The sequence below is a fragment of the Prionailurus viverrinus genome, chromosome B3 (genome assembly GCF_022837055.1).
Source record: "Prionailurus viverrinus isolate Anna chromosome B3, UM_Priviv_1.0, whole genome shotgun sequence".
In the NCBI taxonomy this organism is placed as follows: Eukaryota; Metazoa; Chordata; class Mammalia; order Carnivora; family Felidae; genus Prionailurus; species Prionailurus viverrinus.
In genome coordinates this window covers 17,257,328-17,285,322 of record NC_062566.1, presented here as the reverse complement: position 1 = coordinate 17,285,322, position 27,995 = coordinate 17,257,328, and the positions used below count along the sequence as shown (strand labels likewise).

General features: G+C 43.3%; 1 protein-coding gene across 1 annotated transcript in view; it reads left to right on the top strand.

The window, feature by feature from the left end:
* The window catches only part of OTUD7A (OTU deubiquitinase 7A), a 183,623-nt gene that overhangs the window by 128,661 nt on the left and 26,967 nt on the right, over nucleotides 1-27,995 (top strand). Inside the window, exons 6-8 of the mRNA XM_047864481.1 lie at nucleotides 6,492-6,593; nucleotides 10,156-10,283; nucleotides 11,101-11,213. Of these exons, the coding sequence (XP_047720437.1) occupies nucleotides 6,492-6,593; nucleotides 10,156-10,283; nucleotides 11,101-11,213 (343 nt within the window). The remainder of the gene's footprint in view (nucleotides 1-6,491; nucleotides 6,594-10,155; nucleotides 10,284-11,100; nucleotides 11,214-27,995) is intronic.

Below are 27,995 nucleotides of genomic sequence, written 5' to 3'. Positions count from 1 at the left end.
TTATTTTTAGTACATGTTTTCATTTAGAATTAAGGGTACAATTATTTAATATGAATAAAACCACTTACCATTTAAATCCAGTTACTGAATCTTAACCAAGAAGCACTGTAGAGGAGATAGGTATCCAGTTTAAACACATTATTGACACGGTTTATTATATTAAACTTTGTTAATGTGGCAATCTGTTAAGCAATAACTCTCCCAACTCTGGACTACATGTACTTTTGAGAGCCTTAACGCCCAGCATTACTTGTAACTCTTGCCCTTCATATTTCATTATTGATGACTGAAAGCAGTAACACCCTTTATTAAAATTAATTGTCAATAATGACAGAAGGCTTGTTGGAATGTAAATAATGTGATGCCCCCCAATGCTTCCAATCCTATTAGTATTATTCCCTTTCTTAAAAAAAATAATCAAGTGTTTTCACAACTTCTTGGAAATATCTATTAGAAACATTCTCACTTGATGGAAATTCCACAGAGTTGAAGGCCCAAGAGGTGGCTTTTATATTCTGTTCCCCAAATAAAAAATAATATGTCACAAATACCATATGGTAGCCTGATATAGTCAAAATGCTAAAAGGAAAAAATCTACAACCAAGAATACTGTATGTGGCAAGATTACCATTCGTATTTAAAGGAGAGATAGTTTCCCAGACACACAAACACCATATTATTTCACTTATATGTGGAATATGAAAACAAAACAAAGAAAAACAAAATAAACAGACTTAAATACAGAGAACAAGTTGGTAGTTGCCAGAGGAGAGGGGGGAGGGGGATGGATAAAATAGGTAAAGGGGATTAAGGGGTACAAACTTCCAGTTATAAATCATGGAGATGAAAAATACAGCATAAGCAATATAGTCCATAATATTGTAATAACGTTGCATAGTGAGAGATGGTGACTACATTTACTGGGGTTAGTATTGACTAATGTTTAGAATTGTCAAATCACTGTGGTATACACCTGAAACTAATATAGCATTGTATCTCAACTATGCTTCATTAGAAAACAAAGATACATCAACAGTAATTTCCCATAACATTAGAAATATAAGATAAGGGGCATCTGGGGGGTCAGTGGGTTGAGCATCCGACTCTTGACTTCAGCCCAGGTTATGATCCCAGGGTCGTGGGATCAAGCCCTTCTTCAGGCTCCTCACTGAGTGTGGAGCCTTGTTAGGATTCTCTGTCTCTCTGTCTGTCTGTCTGTCTGTCTCTCTCTCTTTCAAAAATAAAATAAAAACATTTAAAAAAATTAAGTCATCATAAATGTGTGGGTCTGTTCTGGTCTGTATATTTTGTCACATTGATCTAGTTGTCTCTCTTATATGCACACTGTCTTGATTACTATGGCATTATAATCAGCTGTCAAATCAGGAACTGTAAGTCCTCCAACTTTGTTCTGCTTCAAGATTATTTTGGCTGTTCTAGGTCTTTTTTTTAATCCATGTAAATTTAGAATCAAGTTGTCAACTTCTAAAAAGTAGCTTCTGGAGTTTTGCATGGGGTTATGTTAAATCTATAGATCAACTTGGAGAGAATGCAGAATCATTAAGGAGTTCAGTCTATGTGCACAATTACCCTCTCCACTTATTTAAATCTTTACATCTTCTCAGGAATGTATTATATTTTTATAATTTTCAGTCTAGATATAACATTTTTCATGAGAGTTATGTCTAAGTATTGCATTTTTTATTTCATTTTTTAAATCATATATTGCTACTTAATAGAAATATAAATGATACCTGTAGATAACCTTGCTTCCTGAGATCTTGCTAAATATAAGTTCCCTTATTAGGCTTAGGAGTGTTTTGGTAGATTACTAAGTATTTTCTATATAAACAATTATGTAATCTACTGATAAGTGCAGTTCTATTCATTTCTTTTCTATCATAACATCTTACCTTATTGCACAGGTTCAGACCATCATCAATATTGAGTACTGTTCCCCATCTGAGGTTGAAATCATCCAATATCTTACTATTAAGTATCCTGTTAGCTGCAGGCTTTTCATAGGTGACCTATACCAGATTGAGGAAGTTACCTTACATTCCTGGCAATTTCAGTGTTTAAGGATAGTTTTGCTGGGTATAGAACTCTAGATTGGAAGTTATTTTCTTTTGGAACTTTGATGTTCTCATTCCACTCTGTGTAGGCTTATATCACTATTCCTCTAGGTATGTAATAGTTCTCTTTTTCCTCTGCTTTTAAGAGTTTCTCTCTAATTTTCTAATTTTCACTATATGCCATTTACTTTGTATTTATTCTTTTTGGAATTTACAGACCCTCTAAAAATTGTGTCTTTAATCAATTTTAGAGAATTCTTGATGATTATCTATTCAAATATTGCTTCTGCCTCATTTTTTCTATTTTCTTGAACATACTAATTATAGTGACTTAAAGTCTCTGTCAGATAACTTCAAAATGTGGATAATCTGTTTGCCTTTTTCTCTTACCCCATTTTTCCCTTTTGGTTTTCAGTCAGTTACTCTTGGGGTTTATTGTTTGGTTGGTTTTTGTTTTTTGTTTTTGTTTGGATTTGGCATACCTAGTAATTTTTTACTTGCCTTGTAGACCTTGTGAATATAAAATTTCAGAGACTCCAAATGATGTTGTCCTCCTGTATAAAGGGCTCACTCTTCACCTTCTGTGGCTGATTACCTTACTCTGGCCACAGAACGATGAGTTGAGGCCGGGTTTCAGTCCTGGTAAGGCTCAGGCTACTTTGTGTTCATTCCTGTTCTTCTAATATTTTCAACCCATCCTATTGTATTTTGTGGGACCTTCCTCCCCTGATGGATAGTAAACTTTGTATTTTATGAGGCCTATGTTTTTTGTCAATAACTGTGAGATGTCCAAAGTTTTACTTGAAAGCTAATAAATTAGCCTTCCATGGCTTCATAGATGCTGGCAGAAACCCTGAGACTTCTCAGTCACAGGAGAAAGATTCTGCTATATTTGAGGCATGTGCAACATCTGGGATATCTCACAGGAGAATTTTTCTTCATGTGGAAACCTACAAGGTGGTCCTAAGAAGTAAAACATGATCAATGTACTTCCCTCCCCTACACATTCTGCAGTCTGATATGTTCTTTCCCTACATGCTAGAGTTGTTGCTTCTCCCCTCTATCACAAGATTGGCCTATGCCATCACAATGCCTGTAACTTACCTATTTCTTTTTCAATCTCTTCCTAATCACCTCTGTGCCTCTCATCCACAAAGGTTAGCCATAAGAAGGACAAAGTATTTTTATAAAACTGAATCATAACTAAGTATGAATCCCCTAGGTTCCCTTTTGGCTAAACTTCCACCCAGAGGGTGTGCCAGACAGACCAGCCTAGGGTTTCCACTACAGAAAAAAAGAAGCAACATAGCCATAAATGGCCAGGGAGGAATTGAATTTTCAAAACAGGTCTATATAACTCCTATACTGTTCATCTTGCTCATTACCTAGAAAGCAGTTGAAAGGGTAGTCCCCTTGGGGGACAGCCACATTCAGTGAACAAACTGCCTTATTGGGTACTTCTATTGACTGAATGTTTTTGTCCCCCCTAAATCCCTATGTTGGAACCCTGATCCCTAATTGATGGTATTTGGCAGTAGGGCCTTTGAAAGGTAATTAAGTTTAGATAAGGCCATGAGGATGGGGCCCCCATGATGGGATTAGTGTCCTTACAAGAGGAGGAAAAGATCAGAGCTCACTGTCCACCATGAGAGGACACAGCAAGAAGTCTGCCACCTGAAAACCTGGAAGAGGGTTCTCATCAGGAACCACATCAGCCAGCACTTCAGTCTGGGATTTTCAGCCTCTACAACTGTGAGAAATAAGTGTCTGTTTTTTAAGCTACCCAGTCTGTGGTATTTTGTTATAGCAGCCCAAGATGGCTACTTTTCTTGATTTTTCTCATTGGTTTCTAACCTATTTTTATTATGACCAGAGCACATACTATGAATGATTTCAAATCCTTTGAAATTTGTTGACACTTTTTTATAGCCCAATATGTGATCAATATTGGAAAATATTCCATGTGACTTGAAAAAAAAAGTGTAATTATTTTGCAGTCTGTGGGTGAAGTGTTATATATATGTCAAGTTATATACATGTCAAATTCTTGAATTCTATTTAATCTCTACTGAAGTCTTTGTTTGTTGAGTCTATCATTTATCAAGAGAATTTGGTTAAAAACCTCCAGTTTTGACTTTGGGGTTTGTTTATTTCTCTCTTGAGTCTATCAATTTTTGCTTTATATATATTTTAGACTAAGTCTTAGGTATATATACATTAAGTGTTGTTATATTTTACATTTGACTTTATTGTGCCATATTTATGAAATATCCATTTATCCTGTGCCTTAATAATGTCACCTACATCTGATATCAATAGGACTTCACTAGCTTTATTTTTGCTTTTTTTTTTATTTTTCAAAGTTTTTTTTTAAATTTATTTATTTTGAGAGATGGAGTGAGAGCTTGAGGGGGAAGGGGTAGAGAGAGAAGGAGAGAGAGAATCCCAAGAAGGCTCCATGATGTCAGGGCAAAGCCTGATGTGGGACTCAATCTTATGAACCACGAGAGCATGACCTTGAGCCGAAATCAAGAGTCAGACACTTAACCAGCTGAGCCACCCAAGAGCCCCTTTGCCTAGTTTTTGAATGTTGTATCTTTACCTAGTTACTGTTACATTTCTGTGTCATTATGTTTATGGTGTCTTTTGTCAGCAGCATATACTTGTTTTTTTAAACAAGGTTGACAGTATCTTTTAATTGGAGTATTTAGCTCACTCACATTTAATATAAATACAGATATATTTTGGTTCAAATCCATTATCTTGCTGTTTATTATGTTGTGTTTTATTGTGTCTCCTTTTTCTTCTCTCTATTATTCTTTTGAATTATTTAAGAATATTTATTATTCTGGTTTCCCCATTACTTGCTTGTCAGTTATACATTCTTTTATTATTCTTGTAGTGGTTACCCTATAGTTTCCAAAGCCCACTGTCAAGCTATTAGAATTACTTTAAGTTGGCCCTTTTACCACTTCCTGGTGGTCAATGTAAGGGTCTTAGGATTTATGTCATTTATTACACATTTCCGTATTTTGTGTTATTGCTGTCATGTGCTTTAATTCTACATATACTTTAATCCTCAAAAAGGCATTTATGATATTGCTTTAAACAGCTAATATTTATTTACATTTACCAACATACATGCCTTTTAAAGCCCATTTATTCCTTCTTTGCACCCTGCAGTATTCTCTACTGTATCCCTTTAGTATTCTTTACCGCAGGTCGGATGGGTTCTCCTTTTCTGTTCATCTGATGTCTGGAGTTGTAGATTGGTAATAACTGCCAGAATAGGGTAGAAGCACAGGTTCTCCACTCTGCCTCTGTTGACACCTGTGAAGGCATGGGCTTCTTGTACTGCTGGGAGGGAGCAGAGGGACTTTATTGCCACCAGAGAGGTGTGAAAGGCCAAGTTCTCCATATGTTCTCAGTTGGTGGGGGGTGGAGTCCATATTATCACCCAGCAGGGCTGAGTTGCTGGCAATGCTTTCAACATTCTCTGACACCATCTGGCACTGGGGGAACGGGTGGTGAGTAGCTCATTATGTCTCTTAAGGCTGGAAGTTTCATCTCCCCTCTTGCCCTTTGCTGGCAGAGATGATGATGAGGTATAGTTTCTTCTGTGGCTCTTGACTGAAATAGAGCAGTTACTGTCTGTATTCCTAAGCTGCCCCTTTCCTTGAATACTGTCTAGAGAGAGTGTGATTCCTTTGCCCCCACTGGTGTCTCCAGGTTGCCAACTTCTCCAGTACCTGGTCTGGGATTGGGGGGCAAAAAGAAACTCCAGAGAACCTACCACCATGTTGCTTCTCAGATCCCAAGTTTCCCGGTCAGTCTGCCCCTTCCTCCACTTTTAAGTCTTCCTGTGTTATTTTACACATGATGTCCATGATTTTTAGTTGTACTTAAGATAAGGAATAGGAGAAAGTATGTCTACTCCATCTTCCTGGAAGCAGAAGTCTCTGGATGTGTTAATGAGATTTAACAGGAATATACCTAAGTAGCTATAATGGTTTGGATATGTTAAATTAAATGTAAACCATACTTTTGGAGGTATGTATGCATCAAAAAAGGATGGTATAAGAGAAAAAAATAACTTTCAGAAAGGGAAATTGTGTTCAAGGAAATTACACACAGAGAAAGTGTGTGTGTGTGTGTGTGTGTGTGTGTGTGTGTGTATAAAATGTTCCCAAATTCAAGGAGAAAAGGCTTTGCCCTTGAGTGTCTTAATCCTCTTGCTAATTGATGGGAGGATTTGACCGTTTCTTATCTTAAAGAGAAAATAGCCATAATGTTCTACTTTCCCACTGAAGTTTTCTAGAACCCTCTCAAAAATCATCTGCTGATGTCTATGCTTACTTAGCAAACATTCAAATGGTCTATTCTGGGATTCTCTTCTAAAGTGAACTTCTGTTTCAGGTCGCCTGAACTGGTGGTCCACCGTGTGCACGAGCTGTAAACGGCTTCTTCCTTTGGCCACTACAGGAGATGGGAACTGCCTTTTACACGCCGCCTCTCTGGGTAAGCTCTACAACAGAGACAGAGGGTGGCAGCACCCCAGGCCTGCTCTGATCATTGTTAAAGGACAGACCTATGCTAAGTAGAGCCATGCACATCACTCAGCTGGAAGAGTCCCCAAGGGATGGAGGCAACAATTCAGCCCTTCTTGTCAAGTAGTTGGCAGGCTTGGTGAGAACACAGAGCACACATGAGAAAAAACCTAATATAAAAGAAAGAGGCCTAATCATGAGCTGCAGTGATGGGGATTAGACATCATGACCTAGAACAATAAAAGAGGACTTCCTGGAGGAGGCAGGATTTTACTGAGACTTGAAGGACCTGAAATAATACAAAAAAGGACACTTCAGGTAGGGAGACTGCATGGAAAAGCATGAAGGCAGGAATTAACAGGATGTTTGGAAGCAGGTCTGAGCTTGGTTGGGCTTGAGCAGGAAGTTTGGGGAGTAGTACATTAGGTTGGGTAGGTACAGAGCCACCACACTGACAGTAGTCCATGCACGTGGACTGACAAAAAGACGTAGATATCATTTGGGGAAATCACAGGGGAATCTATGTAATTGGAATATAAAGCAGAGAGGTCAGCAACCTTCAGCAGAGTTGTGTGCTTCCTGGTTGCAAAAAGCCATCCCAGCAGGTGCACAGGCATGAGTGTCACTATTTGAATAACTGAGGGCCCAATGGTAGACTTTCTGGAAGCTCAAGCACCCCTTCTAGACCCAGCCTTATACACATAAAGCCAGATCACTTTTAACAGACAGGCCTGGATTTGTGCCAGGGACCCAGGCATCAAGAGCTGGCTGTCCTCCTCAGTCCTATAATGAAGGATCTCTCCATAGATGGGACTTTCAAATGAGAATATTCTTAGTTGGCATATTGGAATATTCCTTGTTGGTCAAACTCCCCTCCCCAGGTAAATACAGTTGATCCTATGACCCAGAGCAAGGGCTGGACCCCAAACCTCTCTTTGGCCCTGTGGTGAGGCCTTTCCAGCAACAAGTGGACAGAAGTGAGATGCCTAAAACCCACAGAGGGAAATGCATTGGGTCTGCAAAGGGGCCTGAGAGCCTCTGAGGAGAATGGAGCCTAAGAGCAAGGGGCCACATTCCACAGGCTTGGCCAGGGGTGATGGGGGACACAAAGGCTCCCACCTACCTGCTTCCTTTCCATTCCAGAGAGAACACATTTCTGTTTGTTGGCATTATAAAAGCATTCCACATTCGTCACAGTAAGAAAATAAAAATCAACAATTCTACCACCCAGAAAGGGCCACTTTTAATGTTTTGGTGTATTTTGTCTCTTCTTCCAGTGAAATTATGATCTCACAGTGTTCACAGTTTGGAATCCAGCATTTTTCCCTTAAAATCATATTGTGAATTTCTTATGTTTTGGTAGTTGTGTCATATTTCATCATAATGTATTAACTATTCCCCTGCTGTGGAACACATTTCTTCACTTTGTTGTGTGTAAAATCTCGAAAGAACACAAAAGAAATCTCTCATCTTTGTCAAACAACCGCCTCATTACAAAGGAAATGCCTTTGGCCCTCAGAAACTGAAGTGTGCAGAGGCACTGCTCCTCTCAGCACTACAGGTGGGCAAAGACACAAATCAGGTCACATGCCACTGTGGTCTGGTCTAAGGGCAGACGTTTTCTCAGTGAGCACAGTGGGCCTCCTCTCTGCCTAGGAAGAGAAAGCCTCCCATGGCCAGCCTTGTTCCAGCTGCTGAAGAGGCTGGGCCATGGCTGAGTCTGGGGCTCATGGCCAATTGGTTCTTTTCTCCTGGTACCTTGTTTTCCTTTTGTACTCCAATTGCTAAACCCCACAGGGAGGGGCAGCACTGCCCAAAGCAGCCATGCAACACTGACCAGCAGTGCTTATTAAACCTGCATACCAGGCCTGACACTGACCTAGGGTTGGGGGGCACACACAGAAATGACAGTAATCCTAAAGCCAGACTCGTAAGCAAACATCCATGGGGCAGAGAGACCCTCTTTGCAAGAGAGACCTGAACAAGGAGCCATGGAGTCCAGCTGAGACTGGACTTGCCCTACCTGGGAGAGTCCTGAGAGGCGACTACACGCAGGTCTGAGGGATGAGTAAGATCAGCTTGGCCTGTTTATAACAGGAGCATTAATGGCCACTGCCCTCCGTCTATGTTGTAGAAAAAGACAAAAGCCTCTCTTGATGGAAAGCCCATAGCAGCCCCTGGTTATTGCATACCTTTGCACTAAAGGATGCATGGCCAGATTGAGTCTTTAAAGATTAGGTCAGTGCAGGTCACTCCTCTTGTGAAAGCTCTCCAGGGGCCCTCAGCTCACTTAAAAGTCCACCTTTTCACTCTTCACCTTGTCTGCTTGATTCTCCCCCCAGCCACCTTTCCCTCTTGCCGTTTCTGAAGTATTCCACGTGGGCACCCCTTGGGGCTGGTGCCTGGCCTGCCCCTCTGCCTGGAATGGCAACCCAGCTCCCTCCTATACCCACTCGAGTCTATGCTCTGATGTCTCCATTCACACCATGACCAATGCCAACCAGCATCCCGTTGGCCTGCTTCATCTCCCCTTATGGTGCCGCTGTCCCTGAGGTGGTTTGTTATGTGCTAATTCAATGGCTGCTCCACCTTCCCCCAGTGTGTGCTCTGTGAGATTTTAGGAACTTAGTCTGTCCTGATTGCTGCTGTGGGTATTGCCAATGACCAGAATGGTGTCTCACCCCTTTTATGAAATGAGTTCAGAATTAATTAAGTAGAATTAATGCCATTTAATTAAATGGATGGATACGTATGCATGGATGGATAGATGGATGGATGGATGGATAGATTCCCCCACTCTTTCCCCACAGCAAGAGCCACACCTCTCATTACTGTTTGTTTCATTTGTTGAGTCTCTTGACCACATCTGACCTGCCCCAAGAATGTACTCAGAAATGGCTGGTTTTCCTTATAATCCCTCAACACCCAGCAAAGGCCAGGGAAGGGGTAAGGGAGAAAGACCTTCTACCTCAAAAGCAGGTACTTTCTCTTAGGTCCAGATGTTTGCAGTGGTGTCCACTGATGCTCTGCTTCTCAGGAGGCTGAGATGCCTTAGGGCAGAGACATCAGATGTGGCAGACCCTAGATGAAACCAGGGTCTGATTGCCATCCTGGCTCGAGACCCCATGTGAGGACACATCACCAGTTTATCCACAGAGACTATCTCTCACTCAAACACAAGAGCTGTATGGTGAACATGAGGTCCCTCAAAACAAACCTGTGAAATTCAAAGTGTCTTGCCAAGGGTCCCAGAAAGAGGCAGCATTTGGTTTCACCCACTGTTGTTTCACCCACCCCTGAGAAGGGGACCTCCTCTTTCATTTACCAACCTGCTTCAAGGGGAAATGGGGAAAGACACCAGAGGGGAATTGCTAGCTAATCAGGGGAATTGATGGCTAACTAATGAGTTATCTTTGTGTGCAGATGCAGGAGGCCAGGTCTGGTAAGTTGTGGCAGTCTGAGTTACCTACTGACTTGTCCCCCTCCTCACATCCTGTCTCTCTCCTCTGCTCCTCATGGGCCTCCTACTGCAGGAATGTGGGGGTTTCATGACCGGGACCTGGTTTTGCGGAAAGCTCTCTACACCATGATGAGGACAGGGGCTGAAAGGGAAGCCCTAAAGCGAAGGTGGAGGTGGCAGCAGACACAGCAGAACAAGGAGGTTGGTACCTGCTGGGATGTCCAGAGCCTGGGACCCACACCAAGCACAGCCATGGGCCATGGTGAAGTCCAGATCTGTGCCCCAAGGCCACGTCCGTCTTGTGAGGTCAGGCAACAATGGCTTCTGGGAGTAGTAAAGCCTTCCCCATTTAAACCCACTGAAGAGGTGCCCATTACAAAAGCTCAGACCCTGGCACACACACAGTGACAACATGTCCACTCTCACTGCCTGTCCTTGCATAGTTATGAAAACCAACCACCTTCACTCTCAAAAGGTGTCCTGGCTTGGATGATGAATTATGCAGTCACCTATGTCTGGTCACTACTGGTGGTGGCTTGAAGGCCAGGTGTAGCCACAGGGCGGTCCTGGCACAGTCTACAGCCCCAGCTCTTGTACTTGATCCAGAGAGAATCCCAGTCCTCCTGATGATGAGGGACATTAGCACTTTGCTGTCCTAGAAGAAGAATCTGCCTGCTCTCTGATTGAACTTGGCCCATCATCCCTTTAAACTTTTTAATGGTCAACCCCAAGCCTGGTGTGTGTGCAGATTGTGTTTTGTCATTCTTACCCCCTGGGAATGACCCTTGTTTCTGGGTGGACCCCCAACAGCATTGAAATTGGAGACTGGGCATTCTGAAGAAATATTGTCCATAGCATATGGGGACAGTCAGTGGCCACTAGCAGGTGGTGCCCAGCCTGGGTGTTGGTTGGGCTTGGACTGAACCAGGGGTCCAGCAGGGCTGCCAGGCTCACCTGGAGTGGGGGGTGGGTGAGGAGGCTGGCCCACCACCTCCTGAGCCGGCTTCCATTGTGCCAGTCAGGGCTGGTGTACACCGAGGAGGAATGGGAGCGGGAGTGGACTGAGCTACTGAAATTGGCATCCAGCGAGCCACGCACGCACTTCAGCAAGAACGGTGGCACAGGCGGGGGGTAAGTGCTGCCCCTTCCTCTCCCCAGCGGTCACCTTGAGCTCCTGGCCACCCAGCGTGGGAAGTGGCTTGAGGAAGCACGTGGTAACCCCAGGCTGGGGGAAACACAAAGACTCCTGCCTTCAGACACTACATTCTCCTCAAGGACTCAGGGCAGAGTTGTGAGGCCTGGCTGGACCCCTGCCAGATATAAGTTTACACAGCCTTGCATGCATTTTGCAGGTAGAGGCATGAAGGTCACCAGTGTTTTCCCTTCCTCATTGCAGGCAGTCCTGGAGAGAGGACTCCCTGCTCAGCCAGCCTTTGTAGGAGGCATGTGACTTGGGAGACCCTGAACCACTGCTGTTGTACTCACCAGGCTCAGAAGCCTCAAGCAGTTGGGTTTGGAATTTTTCCACCTAAGTATCTATTTAATTCCTGACTTCAAGAAGTCACACTGAGGGGAGCCTGGGTGGCTCAGTTGGTTGAGCATCCGACTTCAGTTCAGGTCATGATCTCATGGTTTGTAAACTCAAGCCCTGCATCAGGCTGGCTGCTGCAGTGCAGAGCCCACTTCAGATGCTCTCTCTCTCTCTCTCTCTCTCTCTCTCAAAAACAAACACTAAAAATAAATAAATAAATAAATAAATAAATAAATCACACTGAGAGCAAGAGGTCATTAAGTGAGCCAAGCATCTCCCAATGAGCTCCATAGATGTTATGCACATTACTGGCAAAAAGATTTTGGCTTTGTGCACGTGTAGGGGGTAACTTGTTCCTAAATACACAGCTTAAACATCCAATATGAGAATGAAGAGTGTGGCCAAACAAAACAGTCACCAAACCTGTGGCCATAGCATTTCAAAGGAGGTATGTGCTTTGGTTCACACCTACTGAAGTTGAGGGCCAAGCTGTCACCCTAGAAAAAGTCTCAGCCAAACAAGTAAGCCTGAGCATTTGGGGTGCCTGGGTGGCTCTGTCGGTTAAGCATCTGACTCTTGATTTTAGCTCAGGTCATGATTCCAGGGTCATGGTATCAAGCCCTGTGTCAGGTTCCACGCTGAACAGGGAGCCTGCTTAAGATTTTCTCTTCCTCTCCCTCTATCTCCACTGTTCACACATCACATACTCTCTTTGAAAAAAAAAAAAAAAAGAAAGAAAGAAAGCCTGAGTGTTGACACTGAGGAGACCCAAGAAAGGATCAGATGCCAGTAGACAGCACGTGCTGGGAGTATGTCCTGGCCCCACATCTTGGCCTCTGAGCCCTCAGCCACCAGCAAGCAGGGCCTGGGGCTTCCCGGGCCTGGCACTATATTGGGGACCCTCAAAGATAAGCCTTTCAGTACAGAAACCCATAAACACAATTCCCACGGGGTTGTTTTTTCACTTTGTTTTAATAATGTGACATGTCAGTCCCAAAAGTCTATCTTATTTAGGACATTTAAGGACACAAAATTCTAAACACTCAATTCATTCCTGAAAATTCCACACTCTGCTTTTCCATGCCTCCTAAGCCATGCCTGAGATGTGCCTAAAGAATTCCTTGGCATCCCTTTCATTGTTGCCTCTCTGGCACCTGCCACAGATGCAGGTGGATTGACTCTACCCCAGTGTGTCTTCTGGGATGGGGGGGTACAATAATAATAGGTGACCATCACCATATCCTGTGTCCCCAGAGTCCCCCCGCCCATCCAGGAGGCACCTGGGACATGGTCACACAGCTGATCAGGTGTATCTTAGCTCTTAAAGTCTCAGCTTCTCCTGCTCCCTGGGAACCAAGAGGACCCAGAGCTGAGTGATGGGCTGAAAGAGTGGTGTATCTAGTGTTTGTTTCTGTCTCCTTCCCATGGGACTCAGGTTTGCCAACTCAGGGCAAGACCACAACAGAGGGGCTTCCTTGGTGTTGGGCCGCAGCTCTGTTCTTCTCTTAAACTTTGAGGGAATGGGAGAGAGACAGAAGGCATTGGACTAGCTACCCACTCTCCCCAGCTCACAAGAAGAGGGCTCTGGTGTGGCTGATACCTGCCAACCCAACTGTAGCTCTCATGCATTTCCAAATTCCACCCCCCCACACACACACACCCAGGACCCCTTCACCATAAATTTGGCCTCAGTTGTAAAGATAAAAATGTGTCTAGGCAGTGAGTGCTAGATGAAAGATGGTATTCCCCCCACAAGAGATCCCTTTTTTTTTTTAACCCCCTCCACTGTAACTTGGACCAGCAGGTTTGGGGAGCCAATAAACATCACACAAGCTACCAGCGTCCTCTTCCATCAGGGGCACAGAGGTACTAGGCAGGGGTGGACAATACCTGATGCAGGTGGGAACTCTGACACCTGCCAGGCCTTCAGGAACATCCCCTCTTTGCTGGCCATTTGCACAGACCACAATAAGGAAATGCTCTTCAGGATGGTGTCCAAGCCCTCATGGCTGGTTTCTCCTGAGTTTTTAATGGTTCCAGGAGCTCAAATATTACCCCCATGGCCCCTCCCATGCCAGAGCTCAGAGTTTTCTGGCCTGATGTCTGCAGCCAACAGGGCCATGTTTGGGCTTGGGATGGTCACTTGTATCCCACAGCAACAGGTGAATCTCAGAAGGAGGCAAGGAACTGCTAGAAATGAAGCTTTTTTGGTTCTGACATGTTAGTTTGGTAAACGTGTGTGAGCTCTGCGTGAGACACCAGCTTTTAGTCTCTCTCACCTGGTCTTTTCACCTTTCCCTTCCTTCTGGACCACTCTCATATGGTCAAGCTAACAAGAATACCAGTATGTTCTCTCCCTCCAGGAGAGGCTCCCCTGCCATGGAGCTCCCACCTCTGAGTGGAGCTCTGAACCTTGGGGTTCAGAAGTTCAAAAGAGACTGTTTTTTAGTGAGTTGTCAGTATCTGCATTTTGCCTCAATCTTCCCTGGGCAAAGAGAAGAGGTTTCCCTCCTCACATTGAGCTAAGAGATGTGGGGCATCTCTGGGGCTTGAGGGCCTTAGAGACTAGTACCCACTGTCTTCCCCAAGGCTCTGAAGGCTGAGGCTGGCCAGCTCCCAAGTCCTCACAGCCATGGAGGATTATGCAGTGCTAAGAGCTATGCATGCATGCTTTCTGAGCACCAGGAGTGAACCCTGGGATGAGGCCTAAGCTGGGCTGTCTTCAGGAGGACTCTGCCTACAATGAGGGTAAACCCAAGAGGCCGGGCCAGAAGGCTGATCACAAGACATCAGATTAGGGTGCCACCACCTCTGTCCAGGGAACTAAGGGCAGAGACAGTGAGCTGTGGGGAGGTCCCAAGACCCACAAAAGCACCTCCATAAAAACAGGGTCAGCATTTGGGCCTCCACCAAGTCCAGTGGGCACCCAAAAGAAGAGTCAAGAAGGACTTTCAGCCTCTCCTCTCTGGCCTGTGGCAACTGCACAGGGGGTCACGGATGGCAGCCAGAGAATGAGGAGGCAGTGATGTGAGAAACAGCAAAATGGCCTGGGCCTGGCAGCCCCCAGGAGAAGCAACCAGACAAGCCACACAAATTTTCCAGGTTTCATTTGGGGATAGGAGAGAGCTAAGCAAGAGAGAATGAGTTTGCAGGTGTGATAGTAACAAAGACTAAAATGGCCCTCTTTGTGTTCCCTCCTATACCTGGCTCACTAGGAAACCTGGTTCCCAGGGATGAGGGACAAGTGTAGCAACAGCAGCAGCACGAGCCCTTCCCTCTCTCCTGCTCCCTGCCCAGCTTCTGGCCTCCTAGTACTGGCACAGATGGGGGTCAGCTTCTCCCTGGCATGGACACTGGCCTGATATCATTTTTAAATCCATTACTTCCCCCAGAACATGGGGAGTTTAAGTATCTGAAGTGGTTGGAAGGGACTGAAGGGCAGACTCAAGAATGAGCTTGGCCCTCTTTCTTTCTTTTTCCTGCACGATTCATAGTGGCTGGCCCCCAGGCTCACTGGCAGAACCTGGCAAGAGACCCTGGAGGCAGAGATGTGTGTCCACTGCTTGCCCAAGGAGAAGGGTGTAGACCAGGTTGGCGTCCAGGCAGGGAAAGCTACCAGCTAGATAGCCACCATGGATAAGGTGCTTAGGGCTGATGCCCCAGAGTACATGATCACAGAGCAGGGCACCCTTGAAGACCCCAGGAAGGCAAGGTGAGTATGGGCTTCCTGTTGAACTTCAGATGCACAAGACAGATGATGCCATCCACAGACATATATTTGCAAGCATAGTAAAGAGCCAAGACCAAGGCAGAGCCAGGTGCTTCTGAGCAGGGCACACTTACAGCCACAGAATGAATTCCCTCTGATGCTTTCAAATCAAAATGTATCCATTTCTCCATGGCCAAAATAATAGAAATCAGATGTCCTGTGCTACTGCTGCTGCTCCAGAGACCCTCTGAGATACCACCCTTGAAATGCAACCCTCCCAAAGGGCTGCTGCTGGGGTTTTTATAGCCCTGTCTAACCATCATCATTGTTGCCATCCTGGGTGCTTGAGCCCTCATGAGGGGCACGGGGAGAGGGATGCTCCCCAGAAGGAAGACAGGGAGGTAATAAGGAAATAACTCTGCCCTAAATCTGGCTGTGTATCACCTTCTTGCACCTGCAGCCCCACACCATACTCCAAGAAAAGAGGTGTGTGCGATCAGAAGAACCCAGTTACTTGTTCTGAAAGTGATGAAAATCTCTGACAGCTATTAGTGAAGGTCTCTGGGTACTTCATCTAGTTTCAGGACAACTGCATAAGGAGAGCAAATAAAAGAGCTTGGTGGACCGTGACCAGAGACCCAAACTTAAATGCACTGGGTTATAGTCCCAAGCTGGGCATGTGGATTTGGACATGTCTCATAAACTCTTTGAGCCTCCGTCTGTTCATCTGTAAAATCCACTTGGTAGTAACTTCCCTGCCAGTTGTATCAGTTTTTGATGGTTGCATAGCAAACCACCCCAAAACTCAGAACAGCCACTCTAACAGTGGCTTAGAACAGCATCCAGTCAGATTTCCTCATATTCTGGGGGTCACTGGAATTGCCTGGTGCCACTCGTGGGGCAGAAGTCATCTGGCAATTAGTATGGGCGGGGCTAGATAGTCCAAGATAGTCTTATTCGCTGCTCTGAGGCTGAAAACTAGCTCTCCCTGGGCCTCTGTCCACATGGATTTTTATCTTTGAGGAGGTCCAAGACTGCCCAATACAGTCTAAGGGCAAGGAAGAGAGGGCAGCCCCTGATTTGCTGGTGCTTCTCAAGCTTCTGATTGCATCACTGTACTAATGTCCCATTGGCCAAAGCAAGTCACATGGTCAAGCCAGCCTCAAGGCAGAGAGATAGACTCCACCCGTGAAGGGAAGAGGGGCAAAGTCACATTGCAAAGGGACAAGTACACAGGAATGTACACAGGAAGGATCTGTAGCCACTAAAGCAATCTGCTACATACTCAGATGTTCTTGGTATGGAGTGACAAAATCACAGATTCAAAGGTGTTTGGAAAGGGATATTTTTACAATAGTAAAAGTAATGTTTATTAAGACATCGTCACACTTATTCTGTAAATTGGCATACCTGCTGCCTCTATGGTATGTTGTAAGGGCCCTTCCTAGATATCTGAAATATGTTCCCTCTCCCTGACTTTCCACTGGCTCATCTCAATGTCTGATATTCCACCCTTAGAAATTCAATTCTTTTAGTCTTAAGGGCTTTGAGGCTTTAAGGAGTCTCTCTGATTATGGAGCAAATCCCTCCTGTTAGTTTACACATCAAGGTCACTACATTTTATACTCTGTGGCCTGACCTCCAGAGCCTAGTCCTGCAGGAAAGGAACACACACACACACACACACACACACACAAACAAACAAAAACAGCTTATTGGATTGTTCTGGGCATAGCTGAGGAAGAAAGGAAGGAAGGAAGGAATGTGTGCTGAGCACCTACCTGCCTTACACACATTATCCTCATTTTATAAATTAGGAAACTTGGGGCACCTGGGTGACTCACTTGGTTAAGCATCTGACTTCAGCTCAGGTCATGCTCTCATGGTTTATTAGTTCGAGCCCCACAGCAGGCTCTGTGCTGACAGCTTGGAACCTGGAGCCTGTTTCAGAATTGGTGTATCCCTCTCTCTCTGCCTCTCCCCTACTAGAATGCAGTCTCTCTCTCTCTCTCAAAAATAAATAAACATTTAAAAAATAAGAAAAAATAAGAAACTAATGCTTGGAGAGATTAATTGACTTGTCTCCAGTTAGTTACTGGTGAAGCTAGAATATAGACCCAGGTATGTCTGAGTCACAGCCCTGGGATTTTCTAGAGCATATACTGGGACAAGCCTCAGTACCTTCTTAAGAAAGAGTGCACTGCAGATAGACCTTTTGAGTCCTGGCATATCTGAATCTGTGTTTATTCTACCTCACTCTTGGTGGATAGGTTGGCTAGGTATAAAATTCTAACTTTAAATTCAGGAGATGAATGATATCATCAAAGAAAAAGTCAGACAGAAAGAAATCAGCTTTCTGGCATTCAGCTCAGGTTGGCTAATTTGAGATGAGAAACAATTACATGAAATCCAAAGACTAAATATATTCAACTTCTTCATCTTTATAAGCTCTGAAAAAGATTTATTCATTAGCTTAACATTTATTAATTGCCTTCCATTTGCCATGCATTTTTATGAATATAGTCTCATTCTGCCATCACAGTAAACTTGTGAGATAAAAATTATAATTTTCATCCAACATATGAGGAAACTGGGATTCAGGATGGAAAATGATTTGTCCAGGACATTGAATGATAAAGCCATAGTTCAAACTCAGATCTTCTGCCTCCCAGGTCCCCTGTTTTTTTTTTTTTCCTGTCCCTTCGCTCAGAAACCTGTCTCCATTATTATGGAGAATTAGATTTTTTCTACCTTCAGAAACTTTAGTTCTGTGGGCAATGGAATAATATCTCTTTGTTTTCTAGTCCAATTACAGGATGTGCTTCAAGCAATCACCATTTGAATCCCAGCCCTTACTAACAATAGACTAAACCTGACCCATCAGTTGTCTGCTCTGTGAATGTACAGAAAGGCATTTTCCAACTCAGGCTCTCTGAGTCTCTCCTTACTCATCTGTCAAATGTTTAAAACCTTTGTAAATATTAGGTCAATAATGAATTAATGAGAGGAATTATCTTAAATGCGTTTACAATTAGTTATTACCAAGCAATTTTCAACACAACCCCTACATTTTGTGTAGGGGAGGGAATAACCTGGGAGGCAGGGAATAAACCAGGATCCTCTCAGTTTTAAGAATATAATGTGAATCCCATCAGGGAAATGGAAAAACCCACTACACGTGTTAGAAGGTCAAAAAGAAAATGTACTGACAATACCAAGTGCTGGTGAAAATGCAGAACAAATAGAATTCTCATACATTGTTGGTGGCAATATAAAATGGTACAACCACTCTCAAATGTAGTTTGACAGGTTCTTACAAATTTAAACATGCACTTGCCATATGACCCAGCCATTCCGTTCCAAGTATTTACCCTAGAGCAGTGTTTCTCAGCCAAGAGTAATTCTCCCCCTGTGACATTTGGCCAAGATCTAGAGATAATTTTAGTTGTCACAACTGTAGGGTGGGCTAGGTACTGCTAGAATCTAATGGGTAGAAGCCAAGGATACTGCTAAGCATTCTAAAATGCACAGGACAGCTACCCAAAAGAAAGAATTATCTGGTACAGACTTTTCAGTAGTGCCAATGTTGAGAAAATCTGCCCCAGAAAAATCAAAACATGTTCACACAAAGATCTTTATATCAACTGTATTCAAAATTCTTAAAAAACTGGAAACTCAAATGTCCTTTAATAAATGAATTGGGCTACATTCTTATTATGGGATACTACTCATCAATAAAAAGAAACAAACTGATACACACAAAAACTTTCATGAAACTCACAGACATTCTGCTGAATGAAAAGTCAAATCTCAAAAAGTTATGTGCTGTATGTATGATTTCATTTATATGACATTATCCAAAAAATTAAAACTATCAGGATGGGGAACAGATCAGTGGTTCGTATACTTACATATAGATGTTCAATTTTCTAATATCATTTGTTGAAAAGACTATCCTTTTGTCATTAAAATCCTTTAACATTTGTCAAAAAATAATTGGTGTTATTTTTGTATGTCTTTTCTGGATTCTCTATTATCTTCCACTGGAATTTGTGTCCATCTTTTGACAATATCACCCTCTTAATCAGTGTTACATTGTAATAGTCTTGAAACTGATTAGCATCATTCCTCCAACTGTCTTCTTTTTTCATATTTTTAGTTTGGGGGAGGGGTTGTTTTGTTTTGTTTTGTTTTGCTTTCCCATATAAATTTGTAGAATCCACTTATCTGTATCTGAAAAATATCCCAATGGCATTTTTATTAGTATTGCATTAAATCTATACCTGAATTTGGGAAGATGGAAATCTTTACAATGTTGAGTCTTCTAACACATCTTTTTCTGTGTGTTCGAGGGATACAGTATGTATCTCCATTTATTTACATCTTTTTTTAAAAAAATGTGCATTCATTTTGAGAGAGAAAGAGAGCATGTACACATGCAGAGCTGGAGCAGAGAGAGAGAGAGAGGGAAAGAGAGAGAATCCCAAGCAGGCTCCATGCTGACAGCGCAGAGCTCGACACAGGGCTCTAACTCACAAACCATGAGATCATGACCTGAGCCAAGGTCAAGAGTCAGAGCCTTAACCGACTGAGATACCCAGGCACCCCTAGATCTTTCTTGCTTTGTTCAATCAGTGTTTTATAGCTTTTAGCATGTAGGTCCTATACATGTTTTATTCAGTTTATACCTGAGCAGTTCATTTGGAGCTACTATAAATGATAGTGTGTGTGCCTGTGTGTGAGTGTGTGTGTGTGTGTGTGTGTGTGTGTTTTAATTTAGGTTTGCAATTGCACATTGCTAGTTATAGAATTGTGATTGATTTTTGTGTTGGCTTTGTATTCTGTGACATTACTACACTCATTTATTACATCTATGAGAATTTTTTTGTAGATTCCTTCAGATTTTCTCCATAGAAATTCATATCATCTGTGAGTAGGGATAGTTTTCTTTCTTCCTTTCTAGCCTTTATGCCTTTATTTTTCTTGACTTATTGCACTACTTAGAACTTCTAGTACCATGCTGAATATGCATGGTAAGAGAGGACATCCTTTCCTGGTTACCAATGTTAGTCAGAAATCTTTATTAATATGATGATAAAGGTTTTGTAGGTATCTTTTATCAGGCTGAGGAAGTTTACTTCTACTCCTTTTGTTGCAAGTTTCTATAATTAATTAATGTTGAACTTTATCAAAAGAATTTTCTACGTAAGTTAATATGATCATGTGGGAGTTTTTCTTCTTTAATTTACAGCTTCCATTTTATCATATTTCCCCTGTTCACCATGTGTTTGTTGTTGTTGTTCCTCTGTTCTTTCTGGTCTTTTTTTTCAGTGTTTTTAAAGTCTTGATTTAACTATTGTGATTTTGACTATGTTTCTTTATGTGTTTCATAAATGGTTTTAAATTGCAATATACATTCCTTAAGCAATCTTTTTTGGAATTGATATTTTACGTCCAGTGAAAATTACTTCAAGTGACATTCAGAACCCTTACTACCATATAGGCCCCTCATCCTCTCCCTTTATGTTATAATTTTATTATATGTTACATCTACATACCTTGAATAGCCCATAAGCCAATATTATAATTTTATGTGAATCTTCAAATATATATTAAAGAACTCAAGAATAAAGGAATTGTCTAGTATATTGTGCAGATCATGAGCATTTCTGTTGCTCTTCCTTCATTTTTGACATTCCAGCTTTTCTTCTGGTATCATTTTCTTTCTATCTGAAAATGTTCCCTAAATTCTTTTAGAAAGATTTGCTGCTTATGAATTCTCTAACTTTTCCTTCGTTTGAGAATGTCTTTATTTTACCTTCATACCTGGAGGATATTTCTATTGAGTACAGAATTCTAGTTTAACATTCTTTTCTTACAGCACTTCAGAAATTTTACTCCCCCTCCATCTCTCTTCCATGGTTCATGGTGAGAAATTTGCAGTCATTCAAATAATTGTTTCTCTGTTGAATGTATCACCTTTTTCTGGCTGCTTTCAACAAGTTTTTCTCCATCTTTAGATTATAACATTTTATTTTGATGTGTCTGGATTTCTAGAGGTTTGTCCTCTTTAGTTCTCTGAGCTTTTTGAATCTATAGATTTGTATTTTTGCCCAACTTAGTAAGCTTTCCATTACTATTTCTTTAATTTAGTGGGTGGAGTACTGTACTCTTTCTCTTCTTCTGGGACTCTGGTGATATAAATGTTAGACATTTGGCATTGTCTGACAGGTCACTGAGGGTCTCAGTTTTTCAATCTTCTCATCTTCAGACTGAATCATTTCTATTGATCTGCCTTCAAATTTATGGACTCTTTTTCCTTCATCTCCATCTGGTATTGACTCCATTCTGTGAATTTCTTTATTCTACTTATTGTATTTGAGGGCTCTAAACTTTCCATTTGGTTTTCCTGATATCATACCATATTGGTTCATACCATAGGGTTCAACCTGCCTTCACTGGGGTATGGTTACCATGTCAGTTCAGTTTTCAAAGCCTTCGTTGTCCTATTCGGCTGCATTACTCAGTCTGTGACCTGGGTATGATCCATTCAGTCAGTCCTCAGAGCCGTTGGAATTCTGATTAGGACCAAACCTATACATGCTCAACTTGGGGTTGGGGGGAGGGAGGGGAGTCCAGGAGTTAATAGATAACCTCACAAGGTTGTTTTCTCAAGTTTTACCTTTCCATAATCTTCCAGGTACTTTTTGGTTGCCTGGGACTCCCTTTTCTGTCCTCCAGCCAGAATTCTAGGGCCTTAGTTACAGCACTCTGCCATATAATTCTGAGACTGCACCTGTATCCTGGGTCAGATGGCCAGAGGACAGAGAGGGGGTAAATGCTAAACAAAATGAGGGAGGGAGGACACCTGGGTGGCTTAGTCAGTTAAGCATCCAACTTCAGCTTGGGTCATGATTTCATGGTTCTTGAGTTCAAGCCCCACATCAAGCTCTTCTGCCAGCCCACTTCCAATCCTCTGTCCCCCCACCCCTCTCTCCCTCTGCCCCTCCCCTGCCCATACTCTCTCTCTCTCTCTCTCAAAAATAAACATTTTTTAAAAATTATTTTAAAAATTAAAAAAATTAAAATTAAAAAAAAGGATCCCCCTGCCCAACCTCTTGGCATCACAGATCCACTGATCATTGAGGAAGTTTCCTCTCTCTTAGATTTTTGGCTCTCAGAGTCATCTGTTGTAGCCTCAGCTACTGCCTGCAGGAAACTTCTGAGAGTTGGAGCATGAGAGAAAGAGGAGAAGAAAAAATGGGTGTTTCTATGCTCTACTTGAGCTTTAGTAGTTTCTACTCTCACTCCCAAACTAGAGGACACCTTCTTCCCCCTCACCAGTGTCTACTCATGGGTTTCAGCTGTGTTGCATTCACATCTGGGAACACTAGAGGGTTAAAAAATGTAAATTTAGTGTTCTTCCCCAATCCACTTGCTACTATATACTTTCCACAACCTTCCGGTAACTCCTCTGTGCATTCTCTCCAAGTGGGAGGATTGTGTTCAGGAGGAGAGAAGGGGTGGGGTGTTCTTACTTCATCTGCACAGGCAGCAAGAATCAGACATGAGGTATAGACTGGAGTTTGAATGTGGCAGAGGAGATGAAACAGAAAGAGTTCTAGATCAACAGAGCATGTGGGGTGGATGTGGTAGGCTGAGAGGGGCCTTGGCAACCTGTGTCCGCACTGCTCCTTACCCACATGCCCCCTCCATGTGTACACACATCAGAAGACATTCCTATCAAGTTAGCAGTTGAGCATTTTCTTAATCCTAATTCTGCCACATCCATTGTGACAAGTTATATGATTTGGGGAAGATTCAGCTGTGCTCCAGCACTTACTGTTGGGGGTAAGTGGCCTGTGCCAAGACTTTTACACATTCTCATTGTATCAAAACTAATCTGAATGAATGACAGGGCTTTCCATGCAGGAAATCCCTTTGATATGCTCGGTCTTCCTCACTTGGAGAACATTAGGAAGGGCACTCTCTTGAACTGATGTTTCCATTCGGTGTTCTTGTTCTGGAACATCTTTGACCCCCACAGGGTAACTTATACGCCAAGTTCTCCCCTAAAGCTTTATGTGTTTTGTTGCAATCTCACCAGCAACTCAGAAGCTCCACAATGCCATTCTGATTCAAATTTTGGGAAGTCATAACCCTAAAGACATAGATTTCTAGGTGCTTCTATTTTCATCCTGTTTACTTGCATGTTGATAATGGAATGACCATGGGGAACCTGGGTGGCTCAGTCAGTTAAGCATTCAACTTTTGATCTTGGCTCAGGTCATGATCTCACAGTTTGTGAGATTGAGCCCTGCACTGGCCTCTGCACTGGTAGCGTGGAGCCTGCTTGGGATTCTTTCTCTCTGCCTCCCTCTCTTTCTCAACATAAATAAACAAACTTAAAAAAAAAAAGAATGGAATGATCATGAAAGGGATTCAGCTATTTTTGTGTGAGAAGTGGTCTATGGGATAGGAAAAGGAAGAATGTGTTTATAAGCCTCTCAAAGTTTACTTTGTCAAAGGATATATGCATTTTATTGTATTTTAAACTCTGGTAACATGTATTGTGTCTGTGACCCCACATCTCAGAGGACTGGGGGATATAGCACCTCTGCACTGTCTCTTTAAAGTACTACTTGTTTGTGCTCTACCCAGAGAAATGTTGCACTATTGTGCACGTCATTCTGTCCTGAGCCCCTGCCTCATCCAGGGCTCATATATGTTTTATATTGTCTCCTCATTCAGACTGCAATATCTTGAGGTACAGCTAAACCCAGTGGTTCTTTTTAATTCTCTTCCAACCCCAGCTTAGTGCTGGTCACTCATTGCTGTGCTATGTATGTACATACAGAGTCGGATCCAGGAGCAGCACACATAGAGCTGACCACTTGTGCCCCCACACACACCCAGGGGAGACATTCCTGTCCAGGTCCTGTAATACTAGTACCAAACCTGACCTGTTAGAAGGCAGGGAGCAAAGGCCAGCCTTGAAGGTCCAAGTAGTCACCCCTTTGGCCTACTAGGAACCAAAGTAGGGTGCTCTGACCTCAAAGGATCTGGATGTCCTAGGAATCAGAGAAGGACAGCATTGGCAGGCGGGAATTAGAGCCGTGTCATCTACTGAACACACTTATGTGTTACATTATGTTATGTGTCAAGCAGGGCTGTGAAGCTGTCATTAATATGGCAAATGACAGATCCAGAAGCTGAGATTCAGAAAAATTAGGTCAGTTCCCAAAGTCCCACAGCCCACAAGAGAGAGCCAGAATCCAAACTTAGAACTGACCAAAAACATAAACCCACACTCTTAACAAATGCAAAACAGGTACAGAGAGCAGGAATTAACAACTTATCTTGACATTTGTAATAAAAATAACTTTTGTTCTTTAACCTTTTATAAAAGAAAAGCTTACTTGTTCTCCATTTGATGACACAGGTTAAGTGGAAGCTGACAAGCTCTTAAAACAGAAAAAGAGACACAGAAAAGGGAGCCTGAGGACACCTGGGCAGCCCCCACAGGACATCTTGTGTCCTGGTTCCCCACTTTTGTGTGTTTCTCAGTCTGCTTTCCCTCTGAAGTTGTTTCTGCAATCTCATTGTTATGTTTATGTAACTTTGTAGTGTGTTTACTGCATTTCTTTTTTATTGGCCTTTTCCAGAAATACCTAGAATCCTAAATTTCATGATGCACAGGCTCAGAGGTAGGAATTTAAGTCTTTTAAGGAAAAATAAGGGGTGTTTCCCTGCTGCAAGGGGCCCACACCCCAGTCTGGCACTCCACAGCCAGGGGTTGGCTTCTTATCAGAAAAGAAGCTTTCTTGTGACTATTCCTTAAAGTTCTATGACTTCCACCAGCAAACCAAGCAGAAAAAGCATTTGTTCACCCAAGGAGTTCTCACATTTGCAGATGTAGAATCCAGGTCAAATTTTTAAGGACTTTTCTAATTAAAAATAAGACTAAAGTCAACTTTTCATCTATCAGGAGCTTCCTACCTATAGAAACCACCTTTTGTCATTGTGTTTATTAATATCTGGAAGTTTCTTACTTGATTGTCCGGGTTTTTTAAGCTTATTTATTTATTTTGAGAGAGAGAGAGAGAACACAAGTGGGGGAGGAACAGAGAGAGGAAGAGAGAGAATCCCAGCAGACTCCATACTGTCAGCACAGAGTCCAACAAGGGGCTCAAACTCATGTACTGTGAGATCATGACCCAAGAGTCAGATGCTTAACCAACTGAGCCACCCAGGCACCCCTCGATCATCTGTAAATTGAGTTTTTCTACCCCTAGACACACATGACAGTGCTACACCCCTCACAGATACTCAGTAAATATTCATCACATGACTGACCCCAGGTTATCAATTCCAAGCAGTAAGATGAGTCCTCAACCCCAAGCCACCTGGCTGCTGTTGAGAAGCTCTTGTCAGAGCCTGAAACCCACTTGGCCCCTTCAAAGTGCTGGGAGTGTCTGCCATTCTTCAGTCTTAGCTTCCCAGGCCATAGCTCTTAGCAGAACCTCTGCTGCCTACACTGTGCCTTAGGAAATCTCTTGAGAAGCTGCCCTCTAGTCAGACACAGCCCCTGGCCAGATGCAAAGGCTCACAGCAGGCACAGACTGGCTTCAGCTGCTCATATCAGGGCTTCAGCCCTGGCTCCTAATCTCTAGCCCCCTGCATCTACATGCCAGTTTATCAAAGGTGTTGTCATGGCTCCAAGCCCTGCCTGGGAGAGAGGCTTGAGTCCAACCACTCAGAAATGCTGCTGGTGATGCACATGCATGAGGAGTGCTGCGCAACTGGGAGAAGGGGAGGACCCCACATACTGGACTGAAGGCATCTCTGAGATGCACTGTTAAGGAAAAAGCAGGTGTCAGAAGAGCAAGCGTAATGCCCCATCTTATACCTAGAGGTAGAGGGAAGTGTGTATATGTGTAAAAATCTAAATATTTTGATCTTATGTCTTTAAATGGAAGGGCACACCAAAAACCAATAACTACATCACCATCAATGGGGTGACTATACAACTTCTCATCCAAGCTAGTGCATTTTGGAGAGGGAGGTGGGTACTATCCACCCAAGATTCATAAACCAGGACTTTCCTGAGCAAAATGGGAGATGTGGTCACCCTATCTGAGGGAGAGGCACACGGGGGAGGGGGGTGTCGGTCCTAGGAGGCCTGTGCCCAAGCTGCCCCTCCGTGTAATCTGATGACTGCCCTTGGGCAAGACCCTGCCAGCCTCCCAGACTGGCTTCCTTGTCCATGACACAGGCTCTTGCTGAGTGGTCTCCAAGGGTTGTGACTACCATGTAAGCCAGGGCACCTCCAAATCTGCACTGTACTTTTCACTCCTGCCACCACCCTCTGTGGCCTGAGATACCACCTGGACCTCACTCCACTACCTTTGCTTTGTGGTCCTACCTGAAGAAGGCTCCCAGCCCAGTGTCTTCCCTGGTTGTCATCCCCAAGGGGTTTTCACTGGGTGGATGATGTGGCCCTATTCTCAGGACTTCTCTATTCCCAGGTATACACTGAAGAAGACGTGATGAGTGTGCATGTGTTATATCACAGAGCACGTTAGGAAGTTCTTGGGGCACGCAGTCTCTTTGAGAATGAATTAGTTATATTTGCATGTTAGCCTTCTTACCAGCAAACACCAATTAAGTGCTTTGGGGATTTTTACATTTCTTTTCCCAAAGGCCAGATTCTGTTTACAATCCCAGGTTTAGCATTTGTTCAGTGAGCTCACAGAAATATGATGTTAAGCCCCTAGGTAAAAAGTGTAAGAGAATATTCAGTATTGGTTTCACTAGAGCTGATTTTTGCCAGTGGGCTCAATGCCAGTAATTCACACAGGCAGGTCACAGTTCCAAAGTCCTGTCCCAGAAATCCTATTTGCACCATGGAACAGCCTAAGGAGTTGCTGAGCTGATTTTCTCAACCTACTTTCAACAGAACAATGACACCGGGGCTCCAGAACCACTGGAGCATGGCAGTGGTCTTGAGGGGTAAGTGCAAGAACTACCACCCACTCCCAGTTCAAACTCACTCCCTAAACCATTTAAGCAAGCAGCTGGAAGCAAGGAGGGAAGGATGTTATGATTCTCAGGCTGCCTCCAGGGTGCAGCTGGGAACTTCTCTGCTGCCTTCTGGGTCACTGAAGGTTCATAGTTGATCTTTGACTCAACTAGTGTGAAGAAAGGTCGCTGTGCTCCAGGCTCTGCTCCATCACCCTCTCCCAACATGACTCAACTCTGTGCTCCAGCCCTAGCACAGAACCAGGGATGGACAGACAGATAGATGGGTGGGTGGATGGATGGATAGGCAAGTGAATGGATGGGTGGATGGATGGATGGATAGATGGGTGGAAGAATGGATGGTTGGTAGATGGATGGGCATATACGGACAGGTGGGTGGATGGACAGATGGATATGTGTGTGGATGGCTCAACAGACAGATAGAGGGACAGATGTCACTTGAAGGCCTCTGCTGTGCCTCTTATCATGCCAGCATATACTAAGTGCTCAGCAAATATTGGCTGGTTTTTCAGTTTGAAATACAATGGCTCTACTTTAAATTTTGCATGAACAGAATGGTGTGGCAGTACAATGGTGCCTCATACTAGGTCAGCCCTTGTGCTGTTGCTGCAGTGAGGCCCCTTCTGCATAG